This window comes from Martes martes (assembly GCF_963455335.1).
Source record: "Martes martes genome assembly, chromosome: 4".
NCBI classification, from domain to species: domain Eukaryota; kingdom Metazoa; phylum Chordata; class Mammalia; order Carnivora; family Mustelidae; genus Martes; species Martes martes.
In genome coordinates this window covers 113,305,933-113,325,647 of record NC_137891.1, presented here as the reverse complement: position 1 = coordinate 113,325,647, position 19,715 = coordinate 113,305,933, and the positions used below count along the sequence as shown (strand labels likewise).

The 19,715-nt window shown below is 37.1% G+C and overlaps 1 protein-coding gene across 1 annotated transcript in view; it reads left to right on the top strand.

Annotated features, from left to right (window-relative positions):
* Positions 1–19,433, top strand: part of CCDC18 (coiled-coil domain containing 18) — a 105,710-nt gene extending 86,277 nt beyond the window's left edge. The window contains exons 28-29 of the mRNA XM_080800905.1: positions 9,854–10,321; positions 19,285–19,433. Coding sequence (XP_080657031.1) covers positions 9,854–10,321; positions 19,285–19,299 — 483 coding nt within the window. The 3' untranslated portion in view covers positions 19,300–19,433. The remainder of the gene's footprint in view (positions 1–9,853; positions 10,322–19,284) is intronic.
* The last annotated feature ends 282 nt before the right edge of the window (positions 19,434–19,715 follow it).

Sequence of the window (19,715 nt, the reverse complement as noted above, 5' to 3'; positions counted from 1 at the left end):
TTTTATCCATTTACACAAGTGTGATATGATCTCATTGTGGTTTTGATTTGCATTTCCCTAAGGATTACTTACATTGAGCATCTTTCATTTTGTCTGTTGGCCATCTATATGTTGTACTTGGAGAAATGTCTGTTCATGTCTTCCTCCCAATTTTAAATTGGATTATTTGGTTTTTTGAAGTTGAGTTGTATAAGTTCTTTATATATTTTGGATACTAATCCTTTGTCAGATATGTAATTTATAATTATCTTCTCCCATTCCATTAGTTTTGTTGATTGTTTACTTTGTCATGCAGAAGCTTTTTTTTTTTTTTTTTTAAGATTTTATTTACTTGAGAGAGAGGCAGAGTGAAAGAGAGACCAAGCTCGAGTTAGGGGGAAGGGAAGAGAGAGAAGGAGAAGCAGGCTTTCTCTCAGGAGGGACATGGGGCTCCATCCCAGGACCCCCTGGGATCATGACCTGAACTGAAGGCAGATACTTAACTGACTGAGCCACCCATGAACCTGTGCAGAAGCTTTTTATTTTGATGAAGCCCCAATAGTTTATTTTTTCTTTTGTTTCCCTTACCTTAGAAGGCATATTTTAGAAAAATGTTGCTATAGCTGATGTCAGAGAAATTACTGCCTGTGCCTGCTCTAGGGTTTTTATGGTTTCAGGTCTCATATCTAGATCTTTAATCCATTTTGAGTTTATATTTGTGTATGGTGTAAAAAGTGGTCCAAATTCATTTTTTTGCATACAGCTATCCAATTTTCCCAACAACATTTATTGAAGAGATGGTCTTTTTCCCATTGCATATTCTTTCCTCCTTTGTCAAAGATTAATTGACCATATAATTATGGGTATATTTCTGGGCTCTCTGTTCTGTTCTCTGGACCCATGGGTCAGTTTTTGTGCCAGTACCATACTCTTTTGATTACTATGGCTTTGTAGGACATCTTGAAATCTGGAATTATGATACCTCCAGTTTTGTTCTTCTTTTTCAAGATTCCTTTGGCTATTCAGGGTCTTTCATGGTTCCATACGAATTTTAGGATTATTTGTTATAGTTCAGTGAAAAATGCTGTTGGTATTTTGACAGGGATTGCATAAAATCTGTAGATGGCTTTGGGTAGTGTGGATATTTTTACAGTATTTGTTCATGAGCATGGAATATCTGCATTTCTTTGTGTAATTTTCAATTTCTTTCATCAGTGTTTATAGTTTTCAGAGTATAGGTCTATTACCTCCTTGGTTAAGTTTATTCCTAGGTATTTTATTATTTTTGGTACAATTGTAAGTGGGACTGTTAATTTCTTCTTCTTAATTTCTCTTTCTGCTACTTCATTAGTAGTATATGGAAATGCAATGGATTTCTGAATATTGATTTTTATATTGTGCAACCTTACTGAATTCATTTATCAATTCTAGTAGTTTTTTGGTGGAGTCTTTAGAGTTCTATATATAGTATCGTGTCATCTACAAATGGTGATTATTTTACTTCTTAATTTGGATGCATTTTATTCCTTGTCTGATTACTGTGGCTAGGACTTCTAATACTGTGTTGAATAAAAGTAGTGAGAGTGGACATTCTTGTCTTATTCCTGGTCTTAGGGGAAAAGCTCTGAGTTTTTCCCCATTGAGTATGGTGTTAGCTATAGGTTTTTGACATATGGCCTTTATTACGTTGAGGTATGTTCCCTCTAAAAGTTTGTTGAGAGTTTCTATCATGAATGGATGTTGTACTTTGTCAAATGCTTTTTCTGTGTCTAGTGAAATGATCATACGGTTCTTATCCTTTCTAGTGTTGATGTGATGTATCACATTGACTGATTCATGAATAGCAAACCACATTTGCATCTCCAGAATGAATCCCACTTGATTGTGGTGAATGATTTTTTTAATGTATTGTTAGATTCAATTTACTAATATTTTATTGAGAATTTTTAAAATTTAAATTCAATTAGCCAACATATAGTACATCATTAGTTTCATACGTAGAGTTCAGTAATTCATCAGTTGCGTTTAACACACAGTGCTTATCACATCACATGGCCTCCTTAATGCCCATCAATTACCCCAGCCTCCATCCACCTCCCCTCCAGCAACCCTTGGTTTGTTTCCTATAGTTAAGAGCCTCTCATGGATTTTCTCCCTCTCTGATGACTTCCTATTCAGTTTTCCCTCCCTTTCTCTATGATTCTCTGCACTGTTTCTTAAATTCCACATATGAGTGCATCTGTGTTCATCAGTGATACTGGCCTGTAGTTCTTTTTTTTATAGTGTCTTTGATTTTGGTATCAAGGTAATGCTGGACTCATAGAAAGAGTTTGGAAGTTTTCCTTCCTCTTGTATCTCTTAGAATAGTTTGAGAAGAATAGGTATTAACTCTCTTTTAAATGTTTGGCAGAATTCACCAATCTGGTCCTGAACTTTTGTTTCTTGGGAGTTATTTGATTACTGAATCAATTCGATTGTTGGTAATTAGCATGTTCAAATTTTCTATTACTGAATGGAAGAAATCAGAGAGGGAGATAAACCATGAGACTCTTGACTTCAGGATGCAAACTGAGGGTTACAGATAGGGAGGTGGATGGGGGAATGGAGTAACTGGATGATGGGCATTAAGGAGGGCACATGATGTGATGAGCATAGGGTGTTAAAACACAACTAATGAATCATCAAACACTTTATCAAAAACTAATGAGGTACTATACGATGGCTAATTGAATTTGAAAAAGATAAAATGATCTATTTCTTGACTGTATGTTTTTTTCTTTTAGTACTTTGAATATATCATGCTATTATCTTCTGCCCTGCAAAGTTTCTGCTGAAAAATCAGCTAATAGCCTTATAGGGTCCCTTGTATGTACCTATTTTCTTTAGCTGCTTTTAAAAATTCTCTCTTTAGCACTACTTTTTGCCATTTTAATTACTCTTGTCTTGGTTTGGACCAATGGGGGTTGATTTTTGCAGGGGGGGGGGGATGTCTGTGTGCCTCCTGGATCTAGGTATCTGTTTCCTTCCCTAGATTTAGGAAGTTTTAAGCCATTACTTCTTTAAATAAATTTTCTGCCCCCTCTTCTCTCTTCCTGGGATCCCTATAATGTGACTGTTACTACTCTTGATGGTGTTGTTGAGTTTCCTTAATCAATGTTTTTTTATTGTTCTTTTTTCTCTCCCTATTAAGCTTGTTTTCCATTGCTTTGTCCTACAGGTCCCTGATCTGTTCTGTTTCCTTTGGTCTACTATTTATTCCCTTTAATATATTTTTAATTTCAGTTATTCAGTTCTTCATCTCTGACTGGTTCATTTTAATGTATTCTGTGTCTATTGAGGATGTCACTGTGAGGTCCTCCACTCTTAAGTCTAGTGAGTATGTTGTTTGTTTTTAAGATTTTATTTATTTGTGGGTGGGGGGAGGCAGAGGGAGAAGCAGGCTCCCTGCTGAGCAAAGAGCCTGATGTGAGACTTGATCCCAGGACCCTAGGATCATGACCCAAGCCGAAGGTAGACACTTAACCAACGGAGCCACCCAGGCATCCCCCAGTAAGTATCTTTATGTATGACTATTACTTTAAATTCTCCATCAGGCATATTATCTCTGTTTCATTAAGCTCTCTTGCTGTGATTTTGTCCTGTTCTTTCATTTGAGATAAATTCCTCTACCACCTCAGTTTGTCTTTCTGTGTCTATTTCTATGTTAGGAAAGTCAGCTATGTCTTTTGATCTTGAAAGTCACAGTCTAATGAAGATGATGTTCTGTAGTGCTCTGCACTGCAATATCCTCTGTTCACCAGAACCTCATGCTTCAGGGGTGTCTCTTAAGTGTATCATATGTGCCCTACTATTGTGGCTAAGCTGCGTTTGCCTTCAGTCCAGTAGTCTCCAGTGGCTTTCTTTGCCTGTTGTGGGCAGAATTTGGTCCCTGTTTTGGTAGTCAGCCAGTCTGGGGCTGCCTTGGGCTTGAGTTGAGTCAAACCAGGTATTTGCCAGATCTGCAGGGTGTTCTCTGTGTTGTTCCCCTGAGAAGCTTTTGTTGGTGGGAGAGGCCTGCAGTCAGACCAGATGTCTGCCTCCACCCCACTGACGGGGCCACAGTTGTACTGGTGTGTGTGGTTATCTTCCTCTCTTCCTGGTCAAGGAGTCCCTTTGGAGTGGTGTTGACCCTTGTCAGGGCTGCTTTCACACTGCTAACTTGCGCCACCACTTTGGATGGACTCCTGTCAAGGGCAGGTCTGCAGGAGAACATAGCAGTGTTCACAGGGTATTTGCTAGTCTGCTTTGGGAAGGGACTTGGAGACACTTTTGAATACTCTTGCCCAGGCTAGGTTGGATAGGGTGAGTCTGCAGGTGGACACAGGGCCAGGACACACTGTTAGCAAGCTAGGTGGAGAGTGTTTTTGTGCTGCACTGGTTCCTACAGGTGTCTGTTTTTCTAGGCTGGGAGGCAGGGGAGGGAAATGTGGAGCTCTTATGTTGTTGGATAAATCTCCCAAAGATCCCTGACACACACACACACACACACACACACACACACACACACACCACCCCCCCTTCCTTTTTACTCCAGGCAGTTTTTCAAACTGCTGCTTCTATGCTGTACCTCCATGGCGCTATTTGTTTCTCTCTTTCAGTGTGGGGACTCTACCCTTTCAGCTCTCCCAGACCCCAGCCTGCTGATATTTAAAGTTCCAGGTGGTAAGCCCCACTGATTGTAAGAACTCATGGAGTTGGGTCCCTCGGGTTTTCAAAGCCAAATGTTAAAGGGATTTATCTTCCCATTGCAGGTCCCCAAGCCTAGAGTTCTGGCATGGAGTGTGCTCTTCTCCCTTCTCCATGCCCACAGTGTCCTTCACTCCTGCAGACAATCCTGCTAGTCACTGTGGCTCCCAACAGCATCTCTCTCTTTCCTACCCTCTTCTATGGGGCCTCTCCTCTACACTTAGCAGTGGAGAGCCTGTTCTGCTAGTCTTCAGGTCATTTTCTGGATTAGTTACACTGATGTATGTGTGATCTAGTTGTATCCATAGGATGAAGTGAGCTTAGAATCCTCCTCCTTCATCTTCCTGGGAACTACCCCAATGTCTTTTAACTCTTTGTATTAGAGTTTTAGTGATTTACCCACCATAATTGGAACATTAGAGTGTTCTGAATTTAACTGTATGTTTACCTTTACCAATGAGCTTGAAACTTTCATATGTTTTCCTGTTACTATTTAGCATTTTTAAATTAAGAAATTTAAAGAATTCCTTTTAAAATTTAGTGTAAGGCCAGTCTAGTGGAGATGAATTCCTTCAGCTTTTCCTTGTCTGGAAAACTCTATCCTTTAATTCTGAAGGACAACTTTGCCAGGAAGAGTGTTCTTGGTTGGCAGGCTTTTTTTTTTTTTTTTTTTCCATTCAGTACTTTTAATATGTTATGCCATTCTCTTCTTGCATACAAATTTTCTGTTGATTTTCTTATAAGGGTTTCCTTATACATTAGTAGTTTTTCTCTTGCTGCTTTTAAGACTCTCTGTCTTTGGTTTTTGACAATTATAAAGTGTTTGAGTTTAGATCTCTGGATTCATCATATCTGGAACTCACTAGGTTTCCTGGATCTGGATGTCTGTTTCTTTTCTCAAGTTAAAAAAGCTTTGGGCCATTATTACTTTAAATAAACTTTGTGCTCCTTTCTTTCTTCTTCTTCTGGGACCCCTATAATGTGTATGTTGGTCCTCTTGATGGTGTCCCATTAGTCCCTTAAGCTGGTTTCACCCTTTTTAATTTTTTTTCTTTCTGCTCCTCTAATCGAATTCTACTACCCTTTGGGTCCTCTGATCCTTTCTTCTCTTGGATCTAGTCTGTTGTTGAACCTCTTTGTTGAATTTTCTCCAGTTCAGTTACTGTATTGTCACTCTGTGACTTCTTATGCTCTGTGATTTTTGGTACCTTCTTATATTTTCTGTCTCTGTTGAAATTCTTACTTTGTTCATACATTGTTCTCCTGACTTGGTAAACATCTTTATGATGTTATTTTGAACTCTTTATCAGGTAAATCACCTGTTCCTGTCTCATTAAGGTCTGTTTTTTGGAGTTTCAGCTTATTTTTTTGTATGGAATATATTCCCCTGTTTCTTCATTTTTCTCAATTCTGTGTTGGTTTCAGCCACCTTTCCCAGTCTTGACAGAGTGGTATTGTGTAGGAGATATACCTTATTGATCATCCGGTTCTGAATTCCTTATTGTTTTTCAAACCTTTGTGATTGTTCAGCCTTCTTTGTTCTAGGTGGCTCCTGGTAGTTGAGGGTGTGTCATGATTTGTCAGTATTCCAAAGAGGATGATGATCTCAGTCAGCACCTAGATGCAGACTGTCTAAAGGCTAGACCCTTGGGTAACAGCCAGGAAAGGGTGTAGTTGGGATCCTTACTTACAGGGAGAAACTGAGAGACGGGCTTTATTATTTGTTCCCTCAGCACTGGACTTACGTTTGTAGGCATGAGGGTGTGCTCCTATGCCTACTAAGAACTGCTTTGTCTGCCACAGTCTTGCTGGACATATGAATGCAAACCCTGTTGGCTACAGAGTCATGTGATCCAGAGGCCAGTCCCTTGTGCAACAGCTTCAAAAGCTTGAGTGCTAGACAAGTACAAGCTCCTTTCAAGAAGATACTGGAAATTTTTTTTTTTTTGATACTGGAAATTTGAAGCAGACTCTAGGGTGGAGGAGGTATCTGGTGTTCTGGAGGATCATAATCTCCTAGACATGTGCTAAATTAGAAAACTGACCCTCGGGCAGAAGCTTTTAAAGTACGTAAATAAGACTCTTTCAGGGAAAGACGAAGAGGTGGACTGTTTTTGCCAGCTTCTTCTGTGCTGATCCCTGGTAGATAGCCATACCACATTGTTGTGAGCCCGTTAAGAACTGTTTTTCTATTTGCTCTAGTCTTGTAGGTCTCATGAATAGCTTTTTAGAGCTAGGTGTTTTAGCACACGTCCCTCAAGTGGTAGTATTAAAAGTTGGGGTGTTAAGAGGTGGGGTCCATACCCTTCCCTCCTCAGGGAGAAGCTGGGACTGAAGTGTTTCACCCACATAATGGCCCTTTTGTAGGTATTTTCTCATTAACCCAGTGTGTGTATGTTGCTCAGCTGGCTTTTTTGAGAGGGAATTGCTCCATGACTAGGTGTAGATTCAGTGTGTCTTGGGAGGAATCACTTATGTCATCATCTTGGACTAGAACTTATTCAAATACAGACTTAATTATGTTTACTTTAGAAAGTTCCACCCTTGATGTACCTACATGTAGGAGCATTTTTCATTAAACAAAATTCCTTTATATTAAAAAAAATTTACTATACAACATTTTCCAAAAAGTTCATTGCTACTGAGTCAGCCCTATTGATTATGGCAGTTTAGTGTAGAATTTGGAATTAATATCACTACTGCTGCATAGAGATGAAAAGTTTTAATATTAGTTCAAAATTGCCATATGTATGAGATTTACATTGCTAGCTAAGACCTTACAAAAAAAGTTCACTAACAGCTCTGAAGCAATAAATAATTTTATTACAAAACAGAAGTTATCGAAAAGCAAAAAAATTCAAATATTTTAGAAATATTTCTAGTTACTAAGCTGAGCACTCAAATTCCTTTTATAACATACTTGTTATTCACAGTACTAAGGAAAGCTGAATATACAGAATCTTTTTTTTTTAAGATTTTCTTTTTAAGTAATCTCTCCACCCAACATGGGGCTCTAACTCACAACCCTGAGATCAATAGTCACGTGCTCCACTGAGCCAGCCAGGTGCCCCTAGACATAATCTAAAATTATGTTTAGATTGAACACTCTGTGCTTTTTTAGAGACATGAATATACCTAGTGTTCTGGAGATTTACAACAATTATATAAAATTATGTAACTTCACTATAAAAAATTGATTCAAAATTTAAAGATTCTGCATTGTATATCCTTTGTTATAGTTATCTCTGCTCACTTGTTAATTATTACTACTGAGATAAATAGAATTGGATTGCACTTAATTATTCAGAAGTTTTTGACAGTAATTCTCAAAGTCAATATTAGTCTGGACCAAAGAAGAGTTAAGGAGGATAGAAGAAAAAAAAGCTAACAAGAGCAAAAGCTGGCATAACTATAACAATTAGACGTAGCTATAAATAATGGACAACAGTTCCATTGACAGCAGCAGTAAATGACAAGAGAACAGAAACAGAAGTGAGGGAGAAGAAAGAATAGTGTTTGAGACAACTGATCTTTCCAGCTCACTTCCTGTAGTACCCTCACAAATACCCTATCATTTGAGGTTAACCAGAGTAAGGGCAAAGCTTAGACCATTTTCTGAGAGCCCTAAAGGCATTACTTTATTAGATAATAGTGACCACAACAGTGAAATTCTTCAAGTCTTAGTAAGTTGAATTATGTTAACGTATTCAGTTATACTATATTTCATTATAAAAGCTAAGTGTTAAACTGAAAGTTACATAGCTAAGATACCACAATTCTCAATTATGGCTAGATAACTCTGTGGCTAGAGTTAAAAAATATTTCAACTGCACATAACCCTGTATGTGTTAACTCTATAGCTATTAATTGTGATTATCAGAATGTAAATACAAGATTTACTACAAAAGTTGGCACTCTAGCCACTTGTAAATAATGTTTACCTAGAGAAAGTAGTACTGAAATAAGCATGTTAAACTTTCATTTTGTAATGTATTCTGTGGTTATGACAGTTTTAGTAAGCACAATATTTTTAGAAAGAATAGACACTATCAGATTAAAAGTGACCAATTTAGAAATATATATTTTATGGATACCTATAGGAAACAGAAAATGTATTTGAACAGAAGACTACTAAACATTATTTAACTTACATCTCCTCTTCATTTTTTTTAGGCTTTATGGTTTTTCAGTATACGCAGTCTCATTCTTAGGATTCTAAAGTTGGGTCAGAGGACCCAAATGAAGGACATGGAAAAATAGTAGAAATGAAAAAGTTTAGGGGCACCTGGGTGGCTCAGTGGGTTGGGCCTCTGCCTTCGGCTCAGGTCATGGTCCCAGGGTCCTGGGATCGAGCCCTGCATCGGGCTCTCTGCTCAGCAGGGAGCCTGCTTTCCCCCACCTTCTGCCTGCCTCTCTGCCTTCTTGTGATCTCTCTCTGTCAAATAAATAAAATCTTAAAAAAAAAAAAAGAAATGAAAAGTTTAATATTTCATAAATCAATCCTTACTAAATCACTTTTTGAAAGGTTTTTCTTTGAGCTTTGCGCAATGGCAGTATCATAGCCAATGAGGTTTATCCGAGGTGCGATTATTGCTAATTGAAAGGTTTTTCTTTGAGAAATTTCTGGTATAATGAAGCTTTCTTGTACTGAAGACATGTGAAGCATAATAGTTAACATAAATTTATTTCCCAAAAAAATAAATAAATAAATAAATGTATTTCCTATTAGAAATTTTAAAGGGAGTAGATTTTTTTGGTGTGTGTATATATATATATATCTTAGATTAGCAAAATATAGTGTACCATTATACTTTTGAAGAGAAATTTTTAGATGTAAGATTTCAGTCTTAAATAGAAATTGATACTATTATCATTAGTACTTAAAATCGAAAAACATTGGTGTAAGTAAAGTTGAGTTTTCATGGAATTCCTTAGCATAGTTTTAACATATTTCAAGTGAACATATGTAATTGTCTGAAAATGAAGGGTTTAAACAGCTTGGAAAAGTCTCATGGGTTGTTATAAAAGGAATATGTGTTCTGGGCAGAAGGTTGACTTAGAAAATCATGGACTCCCAGAAGACATCTAAGTAACTTTTTCATTTAACAAAAACGTACTAAACACCTACTATGTGCCTATTTTTCTATAGGAATCAGAATTAACCAGATTACAAGCCAAAATATCTGGACGTGAAAGGGCAGAAGACCTCAAGTTTCTACCAGCCCTGCTTACATCTGCAGCAGAAATTATGCCGGACATTCAAGATCCAAAACTTGCTAAACATTCTCACACAGCTTTTTTCAAGTATAGAAAGTTACGTCGCTCTATTAGTGCCAGCGACCTTAGTTTCAAGACACGTAGTGATGAAGATCTTTCTGAAGAATTACTACAGGACTTAAAAAAAATGCAGTTCGAACAGCCTGCAACATTAGAAGAAAGCCAGAAGGATCTGACTTATACCCAGTCAGACTCATTTAAACCCCTCACGTATGACCCAGAAGATGATAGTTCTGAGAGTAATGACTTCAGTACTCTCAGTGGAATGCTAAGATACATAAACAAGGAAGTGAGACTATTAAAAAAGTCTTCTATGCAAACAGGTGCTGGTTTACCTCAGGTATGTAATGTCATATACTCGAAGTTAATAATTTGTCTTCAGTGAATATCATTTTGTTATTTGTAGGAAAATCCATATATTTCAATGAAGCATGCTATTAAGTGATATGCAAATATTGAAAGTTCAAAAAAATCCATTTTAAGTAGGTTTGAAAATTTAGCCTTGACTCTGCTCAGCGGGGAGCCTGCTTCCCCCCCTCTCTGTCTGCCTCTCTGCCTACTTGTGATCTCTGTCAAATAAATAAATAAAATCTTTAAAAAAAAAAAAGAAAATTTAGCCTTGGAAATTAACTTTGATTAAGACAGCCTATACATTTGATTAAATATAATCTATATTTGATTAAAGAACTAAGTCTGCCTCCTTTTAGCAAAGTATTTTGAACTCTAGAATAAAGTTGACCCTTGAATAATGCGGAGGTTAGGAGCACTGATGCCCTGCCTCCCTTTCCCACCCCAGTGCAGCTGAAAATCCGTATATAACTTTTTTAAATTTATTTTTTATTGTTATGTTAATCACATCATACAGTGATTTTTCCCAAAACTTAACTAGTAATAACCTGTTAACTGGAAGCCTTACTGGGAAGCTAAGCAGTCAATTTAACACATGGTTTGTATGTTTTATGTATTATATACTGTATTCTTATAATAAAGGAAGCTAGAGAAAAGAAAATGTTAAGAAAGTCATATGAGAAAGTATATTTACAGTACCAGATATTATTGATACTGTAAGTTTATAAATCATCTGTTTACATTTTGTCAGTATGTATATCAATACTATTTTATAAAACACTGTAGATGTTATATGCATAACTAACACTAGATATTAAAAATGAAAAGGTAATGTAAAAAATAAATTCATATTTATTTATAGATATAATAATTCATGCATTGAAAAGGAAGCAGTAGCAATATGAATGCTTTTATGGTAGCTTAGCCTATACACTAATGGATGAATCATAAAATTTTTATGGCAAACAATATTCTAGTCATATTTATAATACAGCACTGGAAACAGTGTTATATTTTCTTAAAAATCACTTACTAGTGATGATGGGCTGTTGTGCACCTTCTTCATTTAATAGAGAGAAGGGCACACTGTATGGTGTTATTCTTTGAAAGCGAAGTTATAAAATGGTAAGAAAAAACATTATGAAGTTTATATTACCTATTACTCACCTTTAATCTATGTAAGGATAGTCTGTCCACTTCCATACAAATCTTGCACCTGATGTTTTATACAATCAGTACTTAGGTGATGATGACACAGAAATGTCTCACAGTTCTTGTCATACATTACTAGATTTTCACATGAAAACACATACAAAAGGTAAGGTAATTAACTGTGCAGCATGATTATTTGTTAAATGAAAGTGGGTTATCATAAAAGTCTTCATCTTTGTCTTCTTACTGAGTAAGCTGAGAAAGAGCAGGGGTTGATCTTATTGTCTGAAGGGTGGCAGAGGCAGAAGGGGTAGGAGGTGGAAGGGGAGACGGGAGAGGCAGGTACATTTGGTGTAGCTTTATAGAAATACATCACTATTTCTGTGTGATTTTTTTCTTTTTTTTTTTTTCTTTTGCATTTCTTTTTATACGATACCAATCCAACTTCCACCATTTGCTCAGTGATTTTCTTAATGGTGTTCCAGAACTGTCTGCTGCTGCTGCTTGGCTACCCTGATATTTTTTAGGCCAAACCCATCTCTAAAATTATCAAACCACTCTCTGTTGGCATTAAATTCTCCAGCTTTAGACCCTTCACCTTTCATTTGCTCTAAGCTATCATACAATGACTTTGCTTTTTCTTGAATTATATTAGAGTCTTATAGGCATATGCCTTTCTTACAGCATTCTTTTACTCTCATAAATGTTGCATTTTCAACACAAGATAAAAAGTGCAAGGTTTTCATACCTGCCCGCCAATCTGTAGTGATGGCTTCACAAATTTCCCTTTTTTTTTTTTTTTTTTAACAATGGTCCTTACACTGGATTCATTTTTCTCGAAATGGCGGGCAACCACAGCTGCACACCTCAATCTATGATACATACCAAGCAATTCAGTTTTTTCTTGTAATGACACAACTCTTCTCTGCTTCTTGGGAGCACTTCCAAGATCAATAGCAGCACTTCCTATAGGTCCCCTGATGTTTTTCAGAAGTTTATGGTATTGCACTAAACACCAAAAAAAATATGTGAGAACTGCAAGAGGTCACTTTTTTATTGTGATACGTAATTTTACTGGCGAGATGAACTGCGATTAATGTCACACAGTGTTTTAAGCAACACAGCACTTGAGCTCACCACGGTAACAACAGGTGGTGGCTACAAGATTACAACAGTAGTACTACATTTACTTTTATGCAGTTATTTAATCCTGCATCTTTACATTTGTTTACATTTCAACTGCAGATGGTACCATATACAGTCTCTGTGTGTGTAAATCTTGATAAATCTTAACTTTTTATAATAAATTTGTATATATTTTATGCACTTATGGCATACATTTTTCTTAATTTTTCAGTAGTCCTAGGCTGTTTTTAGAAATTGCTGCAAATCTCCAAAAATAATTCCAATACATTTATTGAAAATATTAGTATACAAATGGACCTGTGCAGTTGAAACCTGTTATTCAAAGGTCAACCCATATTATTCAAGGGTCAGCTGTACTGGAAAATGTTTTTGGAGTTCCAAAATTTGTTGTGTTTCTAGACTTCCTGGAAACCATTCTAGTAAAAAACTAAGGTGACCTTTGTTTTGTTCATAGACTTCCACAGTGGCAGAGTATCTCATTTACATGATTTTTCTACTTCTGTTATTCCTTGAGCATATCATAATTAGGCAATTCTGTTCCTATTACACATACCTTACACTCAACATTCAAGATTTTATTTATTTGAGAGAAAGAGAGAACCTGCGTGTGGGAGCTGGTGGAGGGTGGGGGAAAGGGGATGGGGGAGGGGGCGGGAGGGGGTGGTGGGCAGAGGCAGAGGGACAAGCAGACTCTGGGCTGAGTAGGGAGCCTGATGTAGCACTTGATCCCAGAACTCCAAGATCATAACCTGAGCCAAAGGCAGACACTTAACCACCTGAGATACTCAGGTGCCCCTCAATATTTTTTTAAAAGTATTTAATCTATAATTTGCATGCAGAAATAAAGAATCCCTTCCAGAGAAATCCAGTTTTTTCCAATGCTCATTTTTTTCATTTCCAAACACATCAAAATAGCACTGGTGGCCTAAAAAGTTTTTAAAGCATTTTTAGATTGGATCCAAGACAAAGACCTTCATTTTTCCACATTGAAAAGAGCTTAATTTACTACTTAAAGGCAAAAAAACTATTTAAGTAATATTCTTGTTAAATAAAATTTTCAAATGAAATTTCAAGTGGTAAACTAGGCAGTTGTGCATAATGCCTGATAAAATCATATATAATACCTGAAAATTAGTTTTCATATAGCCCTTAAAACTAAGGTTGTATTTATTTTTATCACTTAATCAGCCATTTCATTATTTATTGAGCATCTACTATACAGTAGGCACTAGAATTATAGAAATAAACAGAAATGACAAAGACCCTGTCCAAACAGAGTTTATGTTTTAGTGGGGAGATCATTAGTAAACAAATAAATAGACATATGCTCCAATGCTAGGTGGAAATATGTAAGAGCATGCAATGTGATGGGGGTACTATTTTAGATAGGGTGGTCAGGGAAGATGTCTCAAGAAGGTGACATTTGATCAGAATCTTGTAGGAAGTCAGAAGTAAGCTATCCCAATATCTGAAGGAAGAGCATTGGAGGAAAGGGAACAATAGGTACTGAAGTCCTGGGGTGGTAACCTGCCTGATAGGTGCAAAAAACAGCTAGAAGGGTATTGCTGGTTTGGTATAAACAAGAAGGAAAATAGTAGGAGATAAGAGATGATGCTAGTTGTTGGGTTTTAAAGTGGGGGTGGGGGTGTTCCAGCAGTGTTACCGCTCCTGTGAGAACTTTGGATTTTATTTGAAGTGTGATGGGAAGCTATTGGAAGGTTCTGCTTAGGGGAGTGACATTTATCTGATTTATGTTTTTAAAGAATCATTCTGGCTCTTTTAGGAAGAATGGATGATAAAGGAGCAAGAGCAGAGACTATCCAGGAGGCTACTTGTAATAATCCCCGCAAGAGATGATTTGGGGTAGGCAGGAGGACAGATGTGGAATTGTTGAGAATAGTTCCATTTCTGGATACATTTTGAAGACAGAGCCAACAGGATTTAATGTAGGTCTTGAGTAAAACAGTAGTTAAGGAAGACTCCAGAGATTTTGGTAAGAGTAACTGAGCTTTCACTCAGTTGGGGATACTAGGAGATGAGCAGATTTGGAAGCATGGAGAGTTCAAAAGATTGACTTTAGATATATAAAATTTGAGATTTCTATTAGATGTCCGAGTGTAGATGACAAACAAAGGACTGCTGGGTTAATGAGGCTGAAGTTATAAATTCAGGCATCAGCATATAGATGGTTGTTAAAGCCATAATGCTGTATTAAGTCCAGGGAATTAGTGGAGGTAGAAAAAGCAGCTCCCAAAGTAAGCCTAAGTTAGTAAGGCTAAATTATTTTTAGCATTCAAGAATTTGAGGATCCAATAAAGCTGAGATTTAAACATAGACATAGAAAAAATAAGGAAAATGTAATATAGCACATGTTTCAGAAAAGATTAAATGTTGCTAAAGAAAGTGAGGATTAATAATTGATACATTTGGTATTGTGCAAGCTGTTGGTGACATTTATGAGAAAGGCTTTAGGGTAACAGGATAAAGCCAGCCTGGTTAGAGTGTGATCAGCAGAGAATAGGAGGAGAAGAAAAGGAAACACCAAAAACAGGCAACTCTTTTGATGTAATGAGGGAGATGGAATGTCAAGAGAGAGTTTTGTTTTGTTTTGTTTTTTTAGAATAAGAGATAAAACAGCATTTGATTGGTGAGAGTGATCTGGTAGACAGGGAAACTGATAATTCAAGACAGAGAATAGAAGGTACAAAGTTCTTAAGGTAGGCTAAAAGAGAGAATCCAGCAGAGAAGTAGAACTGGCCTTTGATAAAAGAAGAGACTGTTCATGTAATATAGTGGGAAAGAAAGTGCAGTATATGGGTACAGAAACACATGGAGTAGAAGATTTGGTGAGAAGGGAGCAATTTCTTTATTGAATGCCTTTATTTTCTTAGTGAAGGTTTTCTTAGTAACGTTAGGAACTGTGGCAGGGTAAGATTCTAGAGGACTAAGAACAAGAAAGGTATGTAAAAATTATCTTGGAAAATGAGAAAATATAAAAGGACTAGGGAAGTCTAGTAGGATTGCCAGACAGATAGTTCTGTTGGGTGAAATGGCCCTGCAAATATATCTGGCACCTTTTGTCCTCGGTTATATACCAGCAACAGGCTTTCCCCAGCGCAGTGACAACCAAAAAGAACTACCACCAAATTTTCAGAATGTTCCCCAGGAGGGGAGTACTGCTTTCTTTGAGAACTTCTACTCTATTCCGATGGTCTTAGAGTCCTAGATGTGCAACAGTCTATTTCTGGTAAATAAAACTTATTTTATATAGGATAAACTTGACTAGTACAGTGACATATTGTAATCATGGTAATACATCACATTTACCATATGCCAGCCACTATTTTAAAGATTTTATTTTTAAAGATTTTATTGCCAGCCACTATTTTATTTTATTTTATTTATTTTTTTAAAGATTTTATTTATTTATCTCACAGGCAGAGATCACAAGTAAGCAGAGAGGCAGGCTGGGGGTGGGGGGGGCAGGTTCCCTGTGGAGCAGAGAGGCCGATGCGGGGCTCAATCCCAGGACCCCGGGACCATGACCCGAGCCAAAGGCAGAGGCTTTAACCAACTGAGCCACCCAGGCGCCCACCAGCCACTATTTTAAATGCTTTACATAGGGGCACCTGGGTGGCTCAGTTGGGTGTCTGACTTCGGCTCAGGTCCTGATCTTAGAGTCCTGGGATCCAGCCCTGCACTGGACTCCCCGTTCAATAAGGGGTCTGCTTCTCCCTCTCTCTCTGCCCCTCTCCCCACTTGTACCCACTCTCTCTCTCTCTCTCAAATAAATGAATAAAATCTTTAAAAATAAATAAATGCTTTACATAAATTGACTCATTTAATCTTTATTGATTGGTACTGTTGTTACCTTAATAGTTACCAAATGGTTCTTCTATTGTAGTGGGCACTATTACCTATTCTGTTACAATGGAAGCCCAGAGCCATATTAAAATATGCAAAATATTATCTCCAGTTTTTTTTTTAGAAAATCCAGCCAAAGTTAAATTCTGTTCACATATAGTTTTGTTTATTGCTAGTCATATTCTGAGTTTTAATTGTATAAACCACAGTCGCTACACAACATTAATCTCACCTGGGCCTCATAGCTCATGACTGTCAACTGCATTACCTGTGTTGGCTTAATTTCATCTTTGATAGAAGGGACTGGTTCTTTGGTTTGCTCAGAACTCATTCACTATACCTTTGGGACCCATGCTGGGACTGATGCTTGACAAATGCTGATCTGTGGGTTTTATTCCACTTTTGGATGGTCATTACTTGTGTATTAAACTTTAATCTTAAGGGAGAGGTGACTGAAGACATCATCTTAATACTTTCTCTGTAGGGGCTCCTTCCCCACTAGCCCTAATAGGTTAGGGGTGTGTTTTGTCTTTAATGGAAGGTGAGAAAATTCAGAGCAAGACTGCTGCCATTGAAAGAAACTTTGACTTCCTATAATTTTACTGTCTAACTAACTTCATGGTCATTTATATGTACATTGCATTAATAAATGTAAAAAAAAAAAAGACACATAAAATTGGGTTGTAGAACCTTGATCTATAGGCCATGTCTGGTCCTTAGCTCATTTCACCCACATGAAAGTATGATATTACATTGGTCTCTGATTTAAAAGCAGAAATGTTAAACTTTTTTAAGCCAAGGAAAGTATTATCTAAATGAGATGTCATGAAGAAACCACCCAAATATGTCAATCAGATACAAAGATAATTTATCTGATTAAAGGTGGATTGTATCTGACCTTTATCTTCACCTCTTTACATGTCTGCTTATGCAGACTCCAGAACAGCCCTGAATTAACCTTTAAGGAAAATAAGCTTGAGTTTAGGGTGCCAAGGGAAGGGGAGCACCAGTTTTTACTCTAGCTATAATGCTCTTAACCCTTTCACCACCACACTTAAGTGTAGTAGATTGTTTTGTAATTGTCTTCATCTGCCTTGTTGCAATTCAATATGCACTGTTAATGTATCTTTTTCTTCAGTATAGTGAGTGACTCAGGTTTAAGTTTGATTTGAAGGTGTCCTCAAGATACTACATTGGTTTCTGATTTATGGTGTGAGTTTCACTTCTCTAGAGAGCAAAACAAGCTGGCATTTAAGTCATGCACTGATCTGTGTTAAGAACCCTTAAGCTCCTTATTTTAAGCAATGGTCAGGTGAGGGGGCATCATTGTTGGGCTGTGTTGAGGGTATTCGTTGGGCTTAATCCAGCCCTGCTCCAGAGTGTGCAGTTTTATATATTTTTTAAAGATTTTATCTATCAGAGAGAGAGAGAGAGAGAGAGAGAGAGAGAACGGGGGTGGGAAGGGAGGGCAGAGGGAGAAGCAGACTGCCGGCTGAGTAGAGAAGCCCAACGTGGGACTCGATCCCAGGCCCCTGAGATCATGACCTGAGCTGAAGGCAGACACTTAAGCCACTGAGCCACCCATGTGCCCCCACCAAGTGTGCAGTTTTAAAGTCCACTGATACAGTAGAAAAAAACTAGAAATGACTGTGTGAGAAGCGCTTAATAAGTGTTAGTCTTTTATTTGTGTTGTAGCCCAAATGATTTTCCTAACAGTTAACTCTGTTGCCAGTTCTATTAACAATAAAGCCGCTGACAAAAGCTTCAGAAGTCACAAAAAATTACACATGCACAAAATTTTGAACACATTATCAAAGGAATTCAGAGATAAAGTTAAAAACTCCTGTTTTAGATTTGAATGGTGGAATACTGTGCTGTGAATTTGATTGATTAGCTAATTCACAGTTTATTAGGAAGTTACAAGAAGTATTATTTGTATCCATCTTATTTCCAAAAAGGAGACATAGTTAACAAATGTGGTCCATATGCCATGCAATAAGATGAAAAATAAGAACTGAGAAAGTCAGCTACTGAAAACAGAGCTGGAAAGAAACAAGGCAAAGAAAGACTATAGGTAATACCTAAGGACATGGTAACATTTTCAAATCCCTGACTTAAGTATGACAAAAGTATTTGACCTGTATTTTTAGAATCTCCTGGACCTGGGGCACCTGGGTGGCTCCATGAGTTGAACGTCCAACTCTTGATTTCAGCTCAGTCATGATCTCAGGGTTGTGAAATCAGGCCCTGCGTCAGGCTCTGTGCAGGGCGTGGAGCCTGCTTGAGATTCTCTTTCCCCCTCTCTCTCTCCCTCTACACCTCCCCCTGTTCTCTTTCTCTCCCTCTTACAGAAAAATCTCCCGGGCCTTTTTCCTATATTTCTCTACTTCTCTATGTTGTGCTGTTTCTTTGTGCACACAGGTCTTCCTTGTCATTTCCCTTCCTGCTCTTACTTCTCTTCTTTTTCACTGACTATTTTCAGGTAGCCCTTCATCTATCTTCCTTACTGTGCCCTCAAACCATGGTGTGACATCACTGTCTAAATATTTATGTCTTCTGTTTTTGTCTTTTATATCAATTTAGTTTGATTTTGCACTCCCTCCCAATGCCCCCCAACCAGACTTACTTGCTTTTTATATTCCATGTGGTCCATTATTGACTTTTTCTGATTCATATTTCTTAATTGAGTAAATACTTCCCACTCTTGCTTCAAGTGATGCTCCTGATTATTATAGTGGACATTAATGCTAAATTAATAATATTTCAAAAGCTAATCTTTTTTTTTTATTCCAGGGAGAAAATTTGTAATTAAATGAAGATGTTGATGTGCTGAAAAGTGAGATTTTTGGTACTGTGTTTATTACATGTAGCTCATACTTCATAGAAGCTGTTATTTTATTGCTTTTGAATAAATTTTTATTTCAATATATTTAAAGTTCTTTTAAATCTTATTGTTTGTGAAAATTAATTCATTACTCATTTTTGGTTTAACTTGCTGCTTTGTTTTTTTATCTAAAAATCACTGTTAAGATGCATAACAAGGACATGGACTAATTTATATCTTCAATTATTGTTCTAGTAATATGTTACTTTTAGAATGAGTAAGTAAGAATTTAGAAGTCATTCTGCCCCAGGTTCATAACTGTACTAATAATGTCTGGCTTTTGTTGAGTGTTTACCATTTATCCATCACTATTCTAAGCACTTTATAGTCACTCATTAAA